This window comes from Rhinichthys klamathensis, unplaced genomic scaffold (assembly GCF_029890125.1).
Source record: "Rhinichthys klamathensis goyatoka isolate OS25496 unplaced genomic scaffold, OSU_Roscu_1.1 h1tg000316l_1, whole genome shotgun sequence".
NCBI classification, from domain to species: Eukaryota; Metazoa; Chordata; class Actinopteri; order Cypriniformes; family Leuciscidae; genus Rhinichthys; species Rhinichthys klamathensis.
In genome coordinates this window covers 6,868-25,135 of record NW_026606833.1, presented here as the reverse complement: position 1 = coordinate 25,135, position 18,268 = coordinate 6,868, and the positions used below count along the sequence as shown (strand labels likewise).

General features: G+C 39.3%; 1 protein-coding gene across 1 annotated transcript; it reads left to right on the top strand.

Moving 5' to 3' along the window:
• The first annotated feature begins 1,103 nt into the window (after window positions 1-1,103).
• Window positions 1,104-3,902, top strand: irgq2 (immunity-related GTPase family, q2). Its single transcript, XM_056271336.1, has 2 exons — window positions 1,104-1,369; window positions 2,720-3,902. Exon 2 carries the CDS (start codon window positions 2,741-2,743, stop codon window positions 3,878-3,880), a length of 1,140 nt encoding a protein of 379 aa, XP_056127311.1. The 5' UTR covers window positions 1,104-1,369; window positions 2,720-2,740; the 3' UTR covers window positions 3,881-3,902.
• The last annotated feature ends 14,366 nt before the right edge of the window (window positions 3,903-18,268 follow it).

Sequence of the window (18,268 nt, the reverse complement as noted above, 5' to 3'; positions counted from 1 at the left end):
TGTGGTAAATATATATTTAAGGAAGTTTCGGAGCTTCCTGAAACTGCTGCAAATATGTTTTAGTAAATAATAAAAGTTTCTGATAGTTGCCTTCTCCCTTATTGTTTAAACATAAACTGGAAAATAGGAAAAAAAGAAAGGGAAGTGTCAAAATCAGAATTGATTCAGCATATTTAAATTGTTTACTGTTATATGGAGTTATTATTTGTCAATTTGTTAAGCTGAATCATAGTATCTCAATGAAACGTTGGATTTGCAGTCAAGGCTTGTTCTAAGGTTTCTTTCAAGTCACACTAGACTTTAAGTGTTATCTGCAAATTGTGAAGCAAGGAAGTGTTGCAGTAATTTCACAGAGTCAAGCAGGGCGGGGGCCGAGAGCCGTGGAAATGGAGCGGTGGCGCGAGTGTTGATAAACATCTCCTGCGCGCCACACTGGCCTCGTGTCCCATGGAGGAGCTCCGGATAGATGAAAGGAGGATTGACTACAGTGAAGGAAGACTGATGCATAAAAACATAATAAAACACAAAATAAAGACCAGGCCTGGTCTTCTCTCATCCTTCACTGGCGTCATTAGCAATCACACCTCCAGCCTCACTCCGTTAGTCTTGCCACACACACATAGACCTCAACACGTAACCCACAAACCTAAATAACTGTGACAACAGCGAATGTAACAAAAAAAAGTACAGGGTAACAGTACAAAAGTAGCAGTGAGGTCAACAGCAACAGCAAAAATAAAGTATGGAAACTTCAAAAAAAAGAGAAAAAAAGAAAAAAAGAATAAAATGGTCCTAAACCTGAAAGTGCATTTATTTATGCTGCAATGCATGCTGGGAACTCACAAACCTTTAAAATGTTAACAACATCAATGGGAATTGTTTTCTGTCTGCTGGAATATTGTTGGTCTAACATGGGAACATAATTAAAATTAAAATTCCTTATATTTGCCCTATATATATATATATATATATATATATATATATATATATATATGTTGTAAGGCCTTTATGTATGATACAAAGAAATAGCTTGTTATATACAGTGCATGCAAACTATGCTCAAGTGGATCATGACCATTCTTATAGGAATCATAAAAATTCCTCAAGAATTGTAAATCAGTTGACCTGCTGGTTGCTCCTCTGTGATGACGTGTGTGTGTGTGTGTGTGTGTGTGTGTGTGTGTGTGTGTGTGTGTGTGTGTGTGTGTGAGGAGGATTAGGCCTTAGATAACAGGATTAGAATGTTCCACACACTACTGAGAATCCTTAAATAGCCTGTGAGAGTGTCAGTGTCTCATTCATCTTTGTGTGGTTTGATATTTTCTGTGGTCCACCACACTCGCTGTCATCCTGAATGATCTGAAATAAGGTACGTGTTTGGATGGAAACGGAAATCCACTTAAAGTGGTTATTTTATTCTCAATATTGCATTGCTCCTAATTACATTAACTAATTACAGTATATTGAATTTATGGAAAGTAACATAGTAAGTAACTTTTTCTCTAAGGGTCTCTTACCTCTGGTAATGTATGTTTGTCATGCAGGTTTTTAAATTAAAAATTGCATTTCATGCTCTGGACTTGCATTTGCCTTCTTATTTAGATCTTATATACTGTATTTGCCAGTAAATAAATTACATTCATTTTATATAAATGTACTGTTCTTTTGTGTCGTAAAATTTTAGAATGCCTTAACTAAAATATAAAAAAGATTTTAATATATAAATACATTTTTAAAATATTATAACTTGATCAAAGTAGGCTACAATAAAAACAGTAATATTGTGAATTTTAAAATAACTGTTTTCTATTTTAATATTAAAATGTAATTATGACTGTGGAGGCAAAGCAAAATTTTGAGCATCATTAGTCCAGTCTTCGGTGTCATGGACTGTCACTTTTGATTAATCTAATGTCTCCCTGAATAAAAGTTTTAAAGGGATAGTTCACCCAAAAATGAGAATTACCCCTTGATTTACTCACCCTGAAGCCATATAGGTGTATGACTTCTTTCAGACGAATACAATCAGCGTTATATTAAAAAATGTCCTGGCTCTTCCAAGCTTGATTATGAGAGTAAATGGCTGAACTATTTCTATAACTAACTATAACTAGCTTCTATAACTAACTTCCGGCAGACGGCCGTACGCCTGCTCCAAAAGAGTAAAACTTGACGCACAACGTAATGACGAACTCGGTTGCCCAGCCCTGTTGGTTTGAACTGCGAGAGGCGCCGTCAATTGCCGTCAAGTTCAAGTGTTACTCTTTTGCCGTAAACCGATGCGTACTGCCGTCTGCCGGAAGTTAGTTATTTTAGTCGATAAACTTTTAAATATGGATATTTTTCTCACACGAACGCATCACTTTACTTCAGAACGCCTTTATTAACCTCCCAGAGCCATGTCGAGCACTTTAATCATGAATAGATGTGTCTTAATTGACTTTCAAAGTCAAATAGCCATTCACTCTCATTATCAAGCTTGGAAGAGCCAGGACATTTTTAAATATAACTCCGATTGTATTCGTCTGAAAGAAGAATGTCATATACACATAGGATGGCTTCAGGGTGAGTAAATCATGGGCTAATTTTAAATTTTGGGTGAACTATCCCTTTAATTTAAAAAAAAAAAAAAAAAAATAGAACTGTATCTGATTACATCCAGCACATAACTCTAACACTGCAGTTGAAGACTATAAAGAAGTGTCATCTGTATTTGTAGTTTAGTTGTCATTTTACAGATATGGCTGATGTGTCGAGGAGTCTTAACCTGCTGGAAACGCTAAAGGAGTCCATTGAGAAGAACAACATATCAGATATAAGAGATGCCATGGAGGACATGCTGATCAGCAGAATCAACATTGCAATCGCTGGGGAGAGAAAAGCAGAAAAAGCCACTTTTATCAACTCACTTCGAGGGCTGAGTCAAGACGACGAAGGCTCAGCCCGCTCTCCATCATCTGCTGCCCCAGGGGAACTAACCGTATTCCCGAACCCCAAACATCCTGACTATCGCCTCTTCGATCTGCCGCCCATCTCTAATGATCCCACTTTTCAGGCCGAGGATTATATAGAGCGTTTCAAAGCCATGCGGTACAACGCCATCATTATCACATTCACAGAGAGTCCTAGTGTTAACAGTGTGGCGGTGTGGAGGGAATTAAGGTCGCTGCAGAAAGAGACAGTTTACTTTGTCTTATTAGCGTCGGTGAAGGATACCGAGAAAACACTGGAGGTGAAGAAAGCGAAAAGCTTAGAAGTGCTCAAGGCAGAAGGTGTTCCTCTCCCCAAGGTGTTCCTGGTACAACCTTCCGCTTTGGAGAAGCTGGACTTTCTAACGTTTTTAGAGGTCATGCGAGGTGACCTTCCAGAGATCAGGGCGCATGCTCTTCTTCTGGCACTTCCAACATTTTCCAAATCCTTGGTCACTCAGAAGAAAGATGCCTTCAAGGCACTGGTGTGGGCTGCTGCCTCATTATCCGGTGGCATTTCTGCCATTCCCGTACCCCTGGTGGCCTCCATGGTGGACGCTACGGTGGGCGTACGGATTTTAACGAAGGCGCAGATCTCTCTTTGCCTGGATGACGAGTCTCTGCAGCGACTGGCGAGGCAGCGGGGTCTCGACCCAGCCAGGATGAAGGCTCTGCGGACCTGCGCTCTCTCTGTGGAGGTCAGCAAGAGTGAAGTTAAAAGACGGCTCGCGGAGGCCGAGAAAGACACCAGCACTGCAACCACCAGACTTGTGGAGCTAGCCATGCCGAGACACGCAAGATCCGTCAGCAGATCTTTCACTGTTATGCTACAGGCGCTCAATACTGCTATTGATGATATGGGTGCTGATGCTGAGAAGGTGGTTACTATGGTAACAGGAGAGGGACAGTAGATTGAGCAGTACACAAAATTACAACATTTCAATCTCTTCAGCTCTTTTCAATCTTGGATTAAAATGGACCATAGTATTTCCTTAAACCAGTGGTTCTCAAAGACATGCAAAGTGTACAGTGCTGGAGGGCCGTAAACCAATGAGCAATATATTAAATTAAACTGAGTAGTAATAAAAAAAAAAAAAAAAAAAAAAAAAATTAGAGGGATAGTTCACCCAAAAATGAAAATTAGCCCATGATTTACTCACCCTCAAGCCATCCTAGGTGTATATGACATTATTTTTTCAGACGAATACAATCGGAGTTATATAAAAAAAAAATGTCCTGGCTCTTCCAAGCTTTATAATGGTAGTCAATGGGTATATTTGAAGTCCATCAAAGCGCATCCATCCGTGATAAAAGTGCTCCACACGGCTCCGGGGGATTAATTAAGGCCTTCTGAAGTGAAGCGATGCGTTTTAGAAAAATATCCATATTTAAAACTTTATCAACTAAAATAACTAGCTTCCGGCAGACGGCCAAAAGACGAAAAGAGTAACACTTGAACTTGACGCACAACGTAATGACGAACGCGGTTGCCCAGCCCTGTTTGTTTGAACCGCGAGAGGCGTCAAAGCTTACGCTACTCCTACATCCTACGTCATAAATAGTCAAGTGTTACTCTTTTGTCGTATGTCGACTAGTTATTTTAGTCGAGAAATACCAATTGACTCCCATTATAAACCTTGGAAGAGCCAGGACATTTTTTAATATAACTCCGATTGTATTTGTCTGAAAGAAGAATGTCATATACACCTAGGATGGCTTGAGGGTGAGTAAATCACAGCTAATTTTCATTTTTAGGTGAACTATCCCTTTAAGGTAGCCTGGATGCCAGCCGAACTTAGCCCCTTCCACAACATTTGAGGTCGGGAAGTTCGGTCTGGACTTGATCCGTTGTGAAGCAAGTATGCTCGAACCAGAGCTGTTCGGACCAATCAAATTGTCAGGGCGGGCTTTATACGATGATGGACAGATGATCAACAGTAGCGTAATCATCCACGTCACCAAAGAGCGCTTGGGTTGAATTCGTTTACAACAAAAGGTGGCTGCCGCTGGGGAATTGAGATGTGTAGATTCCGCCATTGCATCTGTTATAGAAGATATCGACAGCGTATTCGTTTTAAAAGAGGAACAGAGAACCGCAATCAAAGCATTTGTCGATCGGAAAGATGTTTTTGCCGTCCTTCCTACGGGATTCAACATACGTCACTTACTCCTTTGCTCTGATTAGTTTTAGGTCTATCCAATTGAGTGCAGAGGCATTTTCTTTCCTGGTTCGGTTGAAACACGCCCCATGATCGCAGCCTAATGGAGCAGTATCAGACTCACATTCTGACTATTTTTTTGCAACTTATTCAATAATAATAATAAAGCATTTGTATTTTATGAAATTATATATAAAAAAACAATAATTAAATATATTATTATAGTAATAATACTATTGTACTGTGAAAAAAATAATCCCATCACATCTACACAAATGGCACTAATGATTCTGGAAAATGTCTAATTTTAGTTTTTTTTTTTTTTTTTTAAGTTGACAAGTTTGCATCCCTGTATGTGCGTTAAAACTATAGCAAGACTTGATTTACCATAAGCATGTTTTAGAGAAATGGTACACATAAAAAAAAAATATCATTAAAGATCAGTTCTGTTTTCTTACAGTGCCCTTTGTTGTTCTCTTTCACAGTCGTACGTGGTCATGAAACCAGATTTCATTTCCTTTTCATACTTCACAGTTGTGGTAATTCGGTTTTACAAAACAGTCAAAAGTTCAATTCTCTGTGCAACATCCCCATTCATTTGAATTACAGTAAGTATACATGAGGAAATGCAATGACACAGGCCACAATGCATGTTTTTCTCTTTAGTCACAGCCACAAACTAAACACGGACACAAGAAGCTTTACATTCCCAATGACAAGAATTAACGTTGTTTTGCAAGTAGCAAGAATTAGTCATTTTCACAGTCTTATCATCACAATACTGCATCAATGTTCTGTGGAGAAAAATCTCCATGAGAGCAAGAACAAACACCACAACAAAACAACTGAAAGTGTCATTCTTAAGAAAGTTTTTCTGAATTGAATGTTCTATTTAATTAATACCTTTCTAAAATTCAGTATACTCAATTGTACAAACCTCAGACCTAAATTAAATACTCAAAAATAAACCTCACCCTCACGTTGTTCTAAACCAAGGCTTTTTTTCATCTTCGGAACACAAATTAAGATCTTTTTGATGATATCTGAGAGATTTCTGTCTCTCCATTGACAGCTACGCAACTACCACTTTGACGCTTCTAAAAGTTCATTAAGACTAAAGGGCCTTTCACACTGAGCAGGATTAAGCCATGCGAATGTATGTCACAATGACGCTCTTGAATTGAAACAATAGATCCCTATGAAGCTACACACACTGGGTGCGGTCAATCGCAGCACTTTTTTTCGACCAGTGTCGATTTTTTTCCCCACAAACATGCTGCGTCACACAAGAATGAACCTCATTGGTTCTTGCTGAAGCTCAGAGTGCTGTGTAACAAGATAATGAATCTAATTGGTTCTTCCTGAATTGCAAACATGCTGCGTAACACACAAGAATGAACCTTATTGGTTCTTGCTAAAGCTCAAATGTGCTGCGTAACACACGAGAATGAACCTGATTGACCATCTTCTATAAGATAATCACACTGTAAATTTTTTTTGTTTTTTTTCAACTAAAATTTTTTAGATATCTTTTTGCTTTGTCTCAGTTAAGTTTTATTGACTTAATCTACTAACTTTTTACAATAACTTACATTGTCAAGTTATCTGTGCTAAAATGTATGTTCATTGAACTCAATTTGGCATATTTTCTCAACTTGCAATAGCACATTCAACCAAACAAATAACAGATTTTTTCCATTCAAACGATTTTATTGTCCCTTACAAATCAATAAATGTTAAGGGCAAACACAGTTAACCTATTCAAAGGATTACCATGAATTTTTTTCTTTTTTACAACTTTTTAACTGTAAAATACAGCTAATAGCTAACACTTCTCTTAGTATTTGTAAATACAAACTAAAAACTACATTATATAGAATATATACATTACAGAAATAATTACAGAAAAATAAATTTCATTTCAAAATAAAAAAATACATTATATAGAATATTGAAATTACAGAAATAATTACAGAAAAATTATTTCATTATAAAAAAAAATAAAAAAAAATCTGTCAATTTTTTTATTTTTTTATTTAGTTATTTGATAGGGACAATGCACATTAATGAACATCTGCATTGAACCAACAAAAACAGACGTAAACATGCCGGATTATAGCCACAAGGCTAATTTACATCCGTAGTCCCTAGACAAATTACAGAAATACGGAGATTATAACATACAAAATGACAAAAATTAATAAGTACAAGCAAAACAAAAAGAAGAATCACTTAATGATCACAAGACTGGTTTGCTTTAAGCCACACTTTGAGTTTGGTTTTAAATATAGAAAATCTGGGACATTCCCTGACAGTGATGGGGATACTGTTCCATAACTTACAATTCACAGACAGAGAATTTTGTCCAAAGGCTGTTCTTCTGAAAAGAACCTCACAGTCACCTCTAGCGGAGGCCCGTGTCCTGGCACCACTGTGAGTCTTTGGTTTAAAGAAGTCCGACATGGGAGGTGGGGCTAATCCATTTAACACTTTGTAAACAAAACAGGCATATTTAAAATGTTTAAAATTCTCTATGCTTAATAGATTACGTTTTTTGTAAAATATTACAAATATAGTAGGACATTGGCTTTTTATCAAAGACTTTTAAGGCATTTTTATAGAGTAATTCTATTGATTTGAGTGTATTCATACCGGTCAATGTCCAACAATATTCAATATGTGATAAAATCATAGAATGTAAAAACACTTTGGCAGCCCCAAATGGTATAAATTGACGAATTTGTTTAAAATTTCGTAAATAAAATTTTACTGTACTCGATATTCTTTTTACATGTTTTTTAAAACTGAATCAAGGGTCACACCAAGGTACTTATACATAAAATGGTATTGCAATTTCATAAAGTTTAAAGGTGAAAAATTATTTCAAAATGCATGGAAAGTGTATTCATGTGAAAAACAAAGTGTCAGTTCACACAAAAATGTAAATACCATTGTTAATTGCTCACCCTCATGCCATCCGATACCTGTTAAAGGAACAAGGCGACTTTTTGGGACTTTAGCTTAATTCACCGTATCCCCCAGAGTTAGAAAAGTCCATACACAGTTTTCATCTCCGTGCATGCTGTAACTCTGTATGACGCACCCATCGCTAGCCTAACTTAGCACAAAGACTGGAAGTAAATGACTCCAGCTAGCATACTGCTCCCAATAAGTGACAAAAAACATATCCCTATTTATATGTTGTAATTGTGTAGAAATAACAAGGTCATATGAGACACAGGCATCTTTTAACCGTATACATACTGGGAACCAGGGACGTGCACAGACATTTTGAGGGGCAGGGGCTCAAGTGAAAAAAAGGGCACTTCTCATAATTACGTTTTTTTTTTTTTTTACTTTTTTTAAACAAAAAAGTATATATATTAACTCAACTCTGACTTTTAAAAAAAAATAATTAAAAAAGTTAATTAATTTTATCTTCCTCAAACTCACACAATTGTTTCACGCACCTTCAAAATTCACAATTAGATGGAGTTTGTTTTATCCTCCATCTGATTGCATCTGTAGCAGGGGTGTCACTAGGATTTTCATTTTAGTGGGGGCTAAGCCCCCAATGAGGGTATATATATATATATATATATATATATATATATATATATATATATATATATATATATATTTTTTTTTTTTTAAAGGTAACACTAGTTTAGGATCTAATGCTCACTATTAATCAGTTTAATTACCATGCAAAGTCAGGGTTTTATAATCACTGTGGTCCCAAATGTGAAGTACGGAAGAGGGTTCGGTGTTTCCCCGAGAAAATGTTGATTTCTCTGATCTACATATGTGCATTTTAAGATGTTTTGAAGGCCAAAAAAATTGGATAACAGCTTTAAAACCATGTCAGTGGGCAGCTGATTATTTTTCTCTCCTCATCATCATCACACTCTTTTTCTCTTTGTTTTTATCTTGCCCTGTCTCTTCCCCTCCTAAAGCTGAGCTTTGACTGATATAACGTTAGGCTTTTCATTTTTTGTCTGTCATTGAAGAAAGTAAACATAGGGTCAACTGATAGGTTGATTTTGCCTATGAATCCTTTTCTCAGACGCGTTTATTTACTTCACAATATGTAGGCTACACATTCATTATTGATCTTATGCCTAATACAGGGCCGTAGACAGGGCTTTATAATCAAAGAGGTCCTAAATTTGAGGTTGGTAGGGGGTTCAAATTTTTTATTTGTCTGATATGTGCATTTCAAGACGTTTGAAGACCCTAAAAAGGGATAAGAAATAGCTTTAAAACCATGTCAGTGGGCAGAAGATTATTTGTCAATACCTGCTCTCTTCTCATCTCCATCACGCTTTCTTTTTTTCTCAGTCTCTTCATCACTTTCTCTTCCCCTCCTAAAGCTGAGCTTTTTTTTAATTTACCAAAGGCTACAATTTGTATTATATTCTCAATATGTAACCATTCATTATTAATCTTGTGCCGAACATGATGAAAACGGCTTTGTTAATGTGTCTTGTCCCCTCACAATGACAGTAAACTAATTATTACATTACATGAGTCACGATACATAGGCCTATTTTCAGTTCAAAATGGCGAAATTAGACAAAACTATATTAGTTTGACTGATTATTTTTAGTCATTCGTTTAACATTTACGACCTAAAAAAATGTCAAATATGAAATGTTAAGTTTAGCTACTTACTTATCTCCCACTTGACCGTCCGCGTCGAGTTGCACTTGCACTGTTAAAATGGTTAAAATTCGCGCGCAGCAGCGTCTGTGAACATAAAGCCCGCCTACTTTGATTTGATTGGTCATCTCAAATATTCTGACATTGACGAGCAGTGACAGACCAATGAGGCTCAGATGAACACACACACCCTGTCCTCTGTTTCTGACGTGCTCTCTGCTCTGCGCCTGCGAAATGAAGATGAAGAACGCGCTGAATCTGATAATAACAAGACTGAAGCGAACTCGAATTTCTGTAGCCTACATTAATCACAAATTTTTAGGGGGGCTAGGCAGAAGTTGGGCCTAGCGACGACCAACAATAATATATATTATAAAAAAAAAAAAAAAAAAAAAAGCACCTCAGAAAAAAGGGCACTTTCTCTCCAGGAATAAAAAGGGCAGGTGCTCAAGCCCCCTTTGATGTCTATGTGCGCACGTGCCTGCTGGGAACTATATTCTCAGAAGGCGAAGCACTGCTACTTGTGCAAAATGATTAGCGCAACACTCTGAGCAAACTCTCTGCTCCTCACCACGGTGCGTCTCAGGTGCTGCGAGCAAATCACTCCGCCCAAGTAGCAGTGCTGCGTGAAACGTGAAAAAAAAAACCTTACCTCAACAACATCTTTAATTCAACAATGTATTTTTAAGGGAGTGCACTCTTGCACTGCAGGTATCAGCTCCAATGTTCATCAGCAGCCTCTGAATCACCTCAAAGGTGTATCTGAGGTTTTTTTGGGTAGTTTATGTTGAGAGCATAAAGCAATCCCATCATGTTCACATACGCATTTGGTATGTCACCAAGTCCTCGCAGAACAACTGCTTCCTCGATTACAAGGGCCACATCACTAAAGTTGCATGGAATTGTCATGATCCTGGTATTCTCCTCCCTTTCTCTGTCTCCCTCTTCTGGTCACACACGCTATCTTCTTTCATTCACACACTTTCTCTCACACACACCCTCTGTGCAGACACACCCATTTACTATTACACTCTTCATTCTCTACCAGCCGTCTCCCATCAATTATCGCTATTGCATCTTTCTCCTTCTCACCTGCTACCTCTTTGCTTCTGATTAGTTTTCCTACTTCTGGTTCCCCATCCCACTTCTCCTTTGCCAGATTATTATCAATCATTACATGCGTGTCAGATCGTCCTCCCAATTTATCCTATCCTATCCTATCCTATCCTATCCTATCCTATCCTATCCTATCCTGTCCTGTCCTGTCCTGTCCTGTCCTGTCCTGTCCGATGCGTTCTGATCTTCTGACTTCTCTGACTGTAAGTTCGCTAAAGTCATACTCCGCCCAGTTATCCTGCTGTTGAAGACAAGAGACGGTTTCCTGTCCGCCGCTGCTGAGGCTATCTCTTATCTGTTTCCCGTTGCTGTGGTGTCTTCCCCAGAACCTTCCAGCCCATTTTCCTCTTTTGCTTACTATCGCTATTGAGAGACTTTCTGTTGTCAGCCCTTCGCGGCTTTTCCCTTGGTTGTATTAAATACATTATTTACCTGCTATCGCTCTTGGGTCCTTCCTTCAGATCCCCCTGACAGGAATGGGGTCAGTCACATCTTCCACCACTGTGATGATTCCACGAGTCATGCCCCTGATCATATCTTCTTCGGAATCAATGTGCTGTATTAAAAAATGACAAACTTAAAAATGTGCTTTCACACATACAACACTGAAGCTCAAAGACTTAAACACAACATGAGTATTACTGTAAAGTGCTACCAACATGTCTTTCATGACAAGTGGTGCTCGAATACACATTTCAATCAGTTTGAGAATATCTCTCAATCATTCACTTTATTTGGACAGTTATTGTTTTTCATGGGGATGTAATGTGATTTTTTTTTCAGGACTTGCTCTACTGTAAATAAATCATCTTCCAAAAGCATGGGTTTTATCACTGAGAGTCCATGCAAATTAATTTTTAAGATGTCCGAAAGGGAAACAATTACAGTCTGAAGAGTGCTATTGCTGATATTACATTGTTCTGTACCCTAGACTTTGCTATATTTAATCGTATACATACTCCATCTACTTCACAAGTTCACACTTACATACAATTCGAGTGGATAAGGTTTAATGCGTATTTGGCGTGCTGTCCGGGGGGAGGGCTCCGAGCTCGGAGTTTGGCCCGAACCCAGAGTACCCACCCTCCCCCCCATGTAAGTGTTTAGGACTAGAAGTGTGGAGAAGGGGCGGTGGAGGGATGCTGCTAAACTATCAATGGAGTGAGGTGAGATTGCTGAATCTATATATACCTCTTATCATTGATTGCTGGGTGCACTCCACTCGTGTTAATTAACTGAACGTGCTCCTCCCGAACTTTGTTAATAGAACATCATTTCACGAGTTCACACTTACATACAATTAGAGTGGATAAGGTTTAATGCGTCTTTGGCGTGCTGTCTGAGGGGAGGGCTCGGAGTTTGGCCCGAACCCAGAGTACTCCCCCCAAAAGGCTAAAGAGCAGAGGACAGCCGCCGGACTAAAGACTAAATGAGTGCCGAGTTTGGCGGGCTGGCATCTCGAGAAGGGGCCTGGATGCTCAACCAGGAGGGCGGCTCGTGGCCGTCGGGCCTTACCCGCCGACGGTTGAGTGACAATTCCGACCTATGCTTACTGGAAGGTTCTTGTTGCGTCCGCTGGGAGGCCAGTGTTTGCAGGAAGTTCTCGCTGCGTCCGCTGTGAGACCAATGCTCGCTGGACGAGAGAGAAAACGTAAGTGCTCTACCGGGTAAGTTCTCGTTGCCCAAAGCTCACTGGACAGAAAGAGGAAACGGGGAAAAAAGAAAAATGGGTACTCAACCGGGGATTTTTTAATGTGGAACCGGTTGGTCCTGATATAGCTTTGGAAAGCATCTGAGGACTCTCCCGAGAGCTCGGTATTGAGGGGCTGGTAGCTTGTGCGGAGGGTGTGAATACATTTGGTGGGAATGTCTAGCGTTATAGGTTGTCTGGCGTCAGGATGGGTGGGCTGGGATCTTTGGATCCCTTTGATCAGCAAGGAGGTTTGTAGATGTCCTTACTATCTTTCTGAGCCTTGAACGTGGTAATTACATTGCTGTCTATGCAGGGTCAGAAAGGTCGTGGATTTCATCACAAATATCTTAATATGTGTTCCGAAGAAGAATGAAGGTCTTGGGGTTTGGAACGAAGTGAGGATGATTAATTAATGACAGAACTTTCATTTTTGGATGAACTATCCCTTTAAACTGAGATAATTAGGTAAAATACTATACACTGTGAATAAATGGAGGCATTTTGCATATTCATTGATCTGTACACTAAATTAAGCAAGGGTATAAAAAAGTTGCAATCAAGCAAAAATATTTTAAGGCCTGAAGAAATTGATTTCACAGGGAATTTTTTTTAAATATGTCATTTTGATAATCAAAGATAAAACAGTTTTAAGGGATAAAATTATTGACTAGAAGGTCAAGAAGTGAATTGAACTGATTTTAAATACTTCTGCATTAACACATGGCACATCACCTTTTTCTTCAATATTTTGCAGCACTAATAAAACCTATGCAGGACAAGAGAAATTGCAAGAAAGGAAATAATTTTTGCTCATAATGTTTATGAAAAAAGTACAGTAGAAATATATGTACTTACATTTTTATCTAGGCTGTCCATTATGGGCCTCATTTCTGCAATCTCAGCACAGCACTTTGAACGGTACAGGCACAGCAGTTTTGGTAGATAGCGGTCAAGACCCTCATAAAAGGACTTGCTCAGGTCCAGTGACATTAGGCTGTTGAATTCTGCACTGATATAAAGTAATTACATTAAATGACAAACATAACAGCAACATGTTAAACAACACTGCAAAAAAAGTATCTACGTATTCATCTAAACACCATTTTCAGCAGCATGGGACTTTACCTGTCTCTCACAAAAAATAGCCGGCCACCTTTTTTTCATTTCAGTTACTTCAGGCTCATTTTCAACTATCTCCTGTCTCCGGTGAGAATATGTGCTGCTCATGGCTGCATTCACAAAACTCATGTCTGGACTCCTCTTTTTCATCTCCTGGCACATCAGTTCCCTTTCGTGTTCCAGTGTTTCCTGGTCTTTTCCTGAAGGGTGATCTGGGAGAAAGTTTGTCTCAGACCTTTTTGGCTTATTCACTTTGTTTCGCTGTCCTTGGAGTCCCTCTATACCTCTCTTTGCAGAATTCACTTTGAGTTCTTTACAACCTGCATCTCTTAGTTTTGACCTGTAGTTTCCCATCTTCCATGTCAAACTTAATTTCCAACTATACCACCCAGCTGCAGATCCCCTTTCTTTCAGACAAGGGTGTTTTTCAACAAGAGCAATGACAACACTTTTGATTTCCTCTTTTTTTGGGTAAGCTTTGTAAGCAAACACTGCTTCAGCAAGTTTATCCAGTATTTCTGTCTGCATGTCTCGTAACATTTTCAGAAGAGTTCCATCTGTACGGTAAGCCTCATTACCATGCTTTAGTCTCAGCTCAACATCATATGATGAGGTGGGGATAGAAAAGACAGCAGGCCATGAATGTGAACTACTCTGTTTTATCTCTGAGACACAGCTGCTGACTTGAGTCGATGTTGATGGAGAATGTGATACAGGCAATACTGCAGTTCCCAAACTCGTCAAATGCGCGTCTATCGCGTCTAGTTAGACGCTTGAATCTTCCTCTGGAGTTCAAATTTTTCAACTTGCGCGGAAGACGTTCGCGGCAAACGCGTCGCCCAATTCGCTTCATTCGCGACGCCCGGCGCGAATGATGCGTCTATTCGGCTTCTTTGCATTGACTTTGTATGTATTCTACTCGCGCAAATAATTAAATTCGCGTTCGGTGTGAACACACAATAAGTTTTTGAATGTCCGGTTCAGAGATGATCACTCGAAGAAGCAATTTGAAGTTGGAGTGGAACCTTTACGATCTGCAAAGAAAGTAATTCGGAGAAAGGCACCATACAGTGTTAATAAAGTAGTACATAAATAATTTGTACTAAGTAGAAGTGCTAACAAGCATAAACAGGTTCAGCCTACATAAGTGGAAGCAGTAAAGTATTTGCTACATTCAAAATTTCTACATCTGTAATATAATGGCTATAACAAGTAAATACATAGCCTACATAGATACACTTGCTAATTTGTTTTCATAGGCTTAATATGACAAATTGTATACGTTTAATTTATAACATACAAATTTACACCGATTCTTATTAAAACTACAGAAGATATTCAGTCCAGAGCAGTGAATGATTTTCTCTTTGTCTTTTGCTGTTTTATTAACATTTAAAGGGTTAGTTCCAGGGGCGTAGCCAGTATTGGGCCGGGGCGGCACTGGCCCGCCCACATTACTCACTGGCCCGCCCAGGCAAGTTTGATAAAAATACATTTTTAGTTTATTTTTATTCAAATGTATTTAAGAAAATATATTAATATATACCTGATTTATTGTTGACTGCTGTGTGTGTTTAATTCGTTTTCCGAATAAAATGGAACTGTCGAAGCAAGTTGTAGAAAGCCTCTCTCCGGAACGTTATTGGTTGCTATGGTTGCTGGGGGTTCCGACAGGAAAACTCACAGCGGCGTCGGCGTCACAATAATGGCTAAACAACTTTCTTTAATGTGCTATTTGAAAAAAGCAAGAGTTGAGGAAGAAGACACACCACTGCCTTCAACTACCGAGTCCACACAGCCCAGTTCTTCAGACTCATTACCCCAGGAGAAGGCTAGTCAGGTGCTGGTGGCGGCTGCTTCTTGCTCCCTCGCTCCCGGTCAGCCCGACGCGGGTTTACCCGCCGATCTAATTGCGATATTATTATTTTAGCTTACTTTATTTTCGGGTGAACTGTCTTTGCACTGCTGACTAGCCTGAATAAAATAGACAGGTTATTGTCTACACTGGTTTGTCCAGCCTTTATTAAGCTCTGTTGGTTGAACATGATGATTTGCCGAATATAAAGGTGTAACTGTTTTTGCAGTTTGTCGATTCATTTTTCTACTCTCTAAGGTTAATTATTACTGAAGTCATTTTTTTCTATGAAAAACTATAGGCCCATTCACATTTTCACTGGCCCACCCAAAATACAATTTCTGCCTACGCCACTGGTTAGTTCACCCAAAAATGAAAATTATGTCATTATTTACTTACTCTCATGTCATTCCAAACTCATAAGACCTTTGTTTATCTTCGGAACACAAATTAATTTGTCCTTAATACCGTTCTGGACCCTGAACATGGTAGTACTGTTGCTGTCTATGAAGGGTCAGAAAGCTCTCAGATTTCATCAAAAATATTCAAATTTGTTTCTCGAAGATGAACGAAGGTCTTACGGGTTTGGAACGACATGAGGTTGAGTAGTTAATGACAGAATTTGTCATTTTTGGGTGAACTATTAAAGCTATTATCTAAATTCAGCATATTTTCTTTTCAGATGTAAATAGACATTTTAAATAAGTGTGTTTAAGATGTATATGGTTATGTAAATCCACTTTAGAGACGTAACGTTATGTGTGCTTACTGGAGCTCCCCTGTTAGCTAGCTATAGATAATAAAACATGTTTTTTACAGCAAAATCACAACTATACTATACTGTCTAACTCCTTTACACCTTCAACAGTTAAAACGTTTACTCTATAGTAGTTTAACACATACGATTTAAACACAAGGAACCGTGTTTACTCACATTTGAAAACCCCCGCATCGCTGATCTCCGCGATGTTCGATTATGACGTATGCTCTCCCATGGCCTCCTGGGATAGAAAAGTATCCATCGGTTGAGCACTCGGAAATCTGGGCAGAAGCAGTAAGCCATCCGGGAACTTCTCGCCTACTCTTTTATGAATACTGACGTTTCGAACCTACAGCTTCTTTCGGTTTTCTCCTACTATATAGTAGGAAAGTAGGCATATTCAAATGCACTATTAGTATACGTACGTCCGAATCTCGCGAGAATTAGTACGTCACCCAGGTAATTCTCGCCTACTCTTTTATGATTCGTACATACTTTTCGCTCGCCTACTCTTTTTCCCATACTATATAGTAGGGAAATATGCGGTTTCGAACGCAGCCAGGAACATTCCTTCTGCATACTTAGTCCCATGGAGAGATGCATGACTTGCGAGATACCGTGGTGATATTTTCAAATTCGTCCTCTATAGCCCGTTTCATTGAGTGCTCCAGAGTGTCCACAGAAACAAAAGCAACATGCCCAACTTCCAAGTCAGGTTTAAAAACTGGGTAGGTCTAGACAATAAGCTAATGTAAGCTGATGCTTTGTAGCAAGAGTGAGTAAGATATTTTTTAAATTCCGAACATCATGAATCACTCTTTCATTAACGGAGGCTGAAAGAAAATATGCCCAAATCGAGAAAGAGGCACTGGCTATCATCTTTGGAGTTAAGAAATTCCTTAAATACCTCTATGGGAGGAAGTTCACACTGATTACAGATCACATTGAGAGAGCTACTTTAAAAGATCCTACACTGAACAAAGTGTGGAGCTACACAATGAATGGTTGGCCCAGTCATGTTCAGGAGGAAGCACTGCGGCCTTATTTCATACGCAGGCAGGAGTTGTCAGCGGAACAAGGTTCCATTCTTTGGGGCCAGCGAGTCATCATACCCCCAGGTTATCGACAGCGCTTACTGGAAGACCTTCATCATGTGCACCCAGGTATCTGCCGCATGAAAGCTCTTGCTCGCAGTTACATGTGGTGGCCTGGCTGTGATGGGGAAATTGAAGAGCTGGTGAAAGGTTGCTCTATCTGCCAAGCTGTTCAGAAAATGCCAGCAGTCGCACCGCTGCACCGCTGGAGGTGGCCGGAAAGAGTGTGGCAAATAATTCACATTGATTTTGCAGAGAAGGATAAACAATATTTTTTGGTGGTTATTGATAGCCATTCAAAGTGGTTAGAAGTTTATCCCATGTCTTCCACCACATCTCAAAACACCATTGTAGTGTGGTGAAGCCTGTTCTCTGCGTATGGACTGCCAGAAGAGCTGGTATCAGATAATGGTCCACAGCTGGTGTCGAGGGAGTTTACACAGTTTCTGGAGGGAAACGGTATCAAACACACTGCTGTACCTGCATACCATCCTGCATCAAATGGAGCTGCAGAGAGGTCAGTGCAGATTTTGAAACGTGCGTTGACGAAGAATGTGTTGGAGGCGGAGAAAAAGGCTTCTTTGCCACTTAGTCATAGACTTGCAAATTTTTTGCTCATGTACCGCAGTACACCCCACACAGTGACTGGTCGGACTCCGGCTGAGTTATTTCTGAAGCGTCAGATTCTGACCCGTTTCAGTTTGCTTAAGCCCAAGCTTGCAAAACAAGCTACACAGAAACGTCATCATGACAGTGGTGGTTCATGTCTTCGGTTCTTTCAGGGTGGGGAAGCTGTCCGTGTCCGAAATTTCAGGAGAGGAGTGGAGAAATGGACTCAGGC

What these genes read in the sequence shown, in the direction of transcription:
- irgq2 (XM_056271336.1), top strand. Translation starts at nt 2,741, where the DNA reads ATGGCTGATGTGTCGAGGAGTCTTAACCTGCTGGAAACGCTAAAGGAG.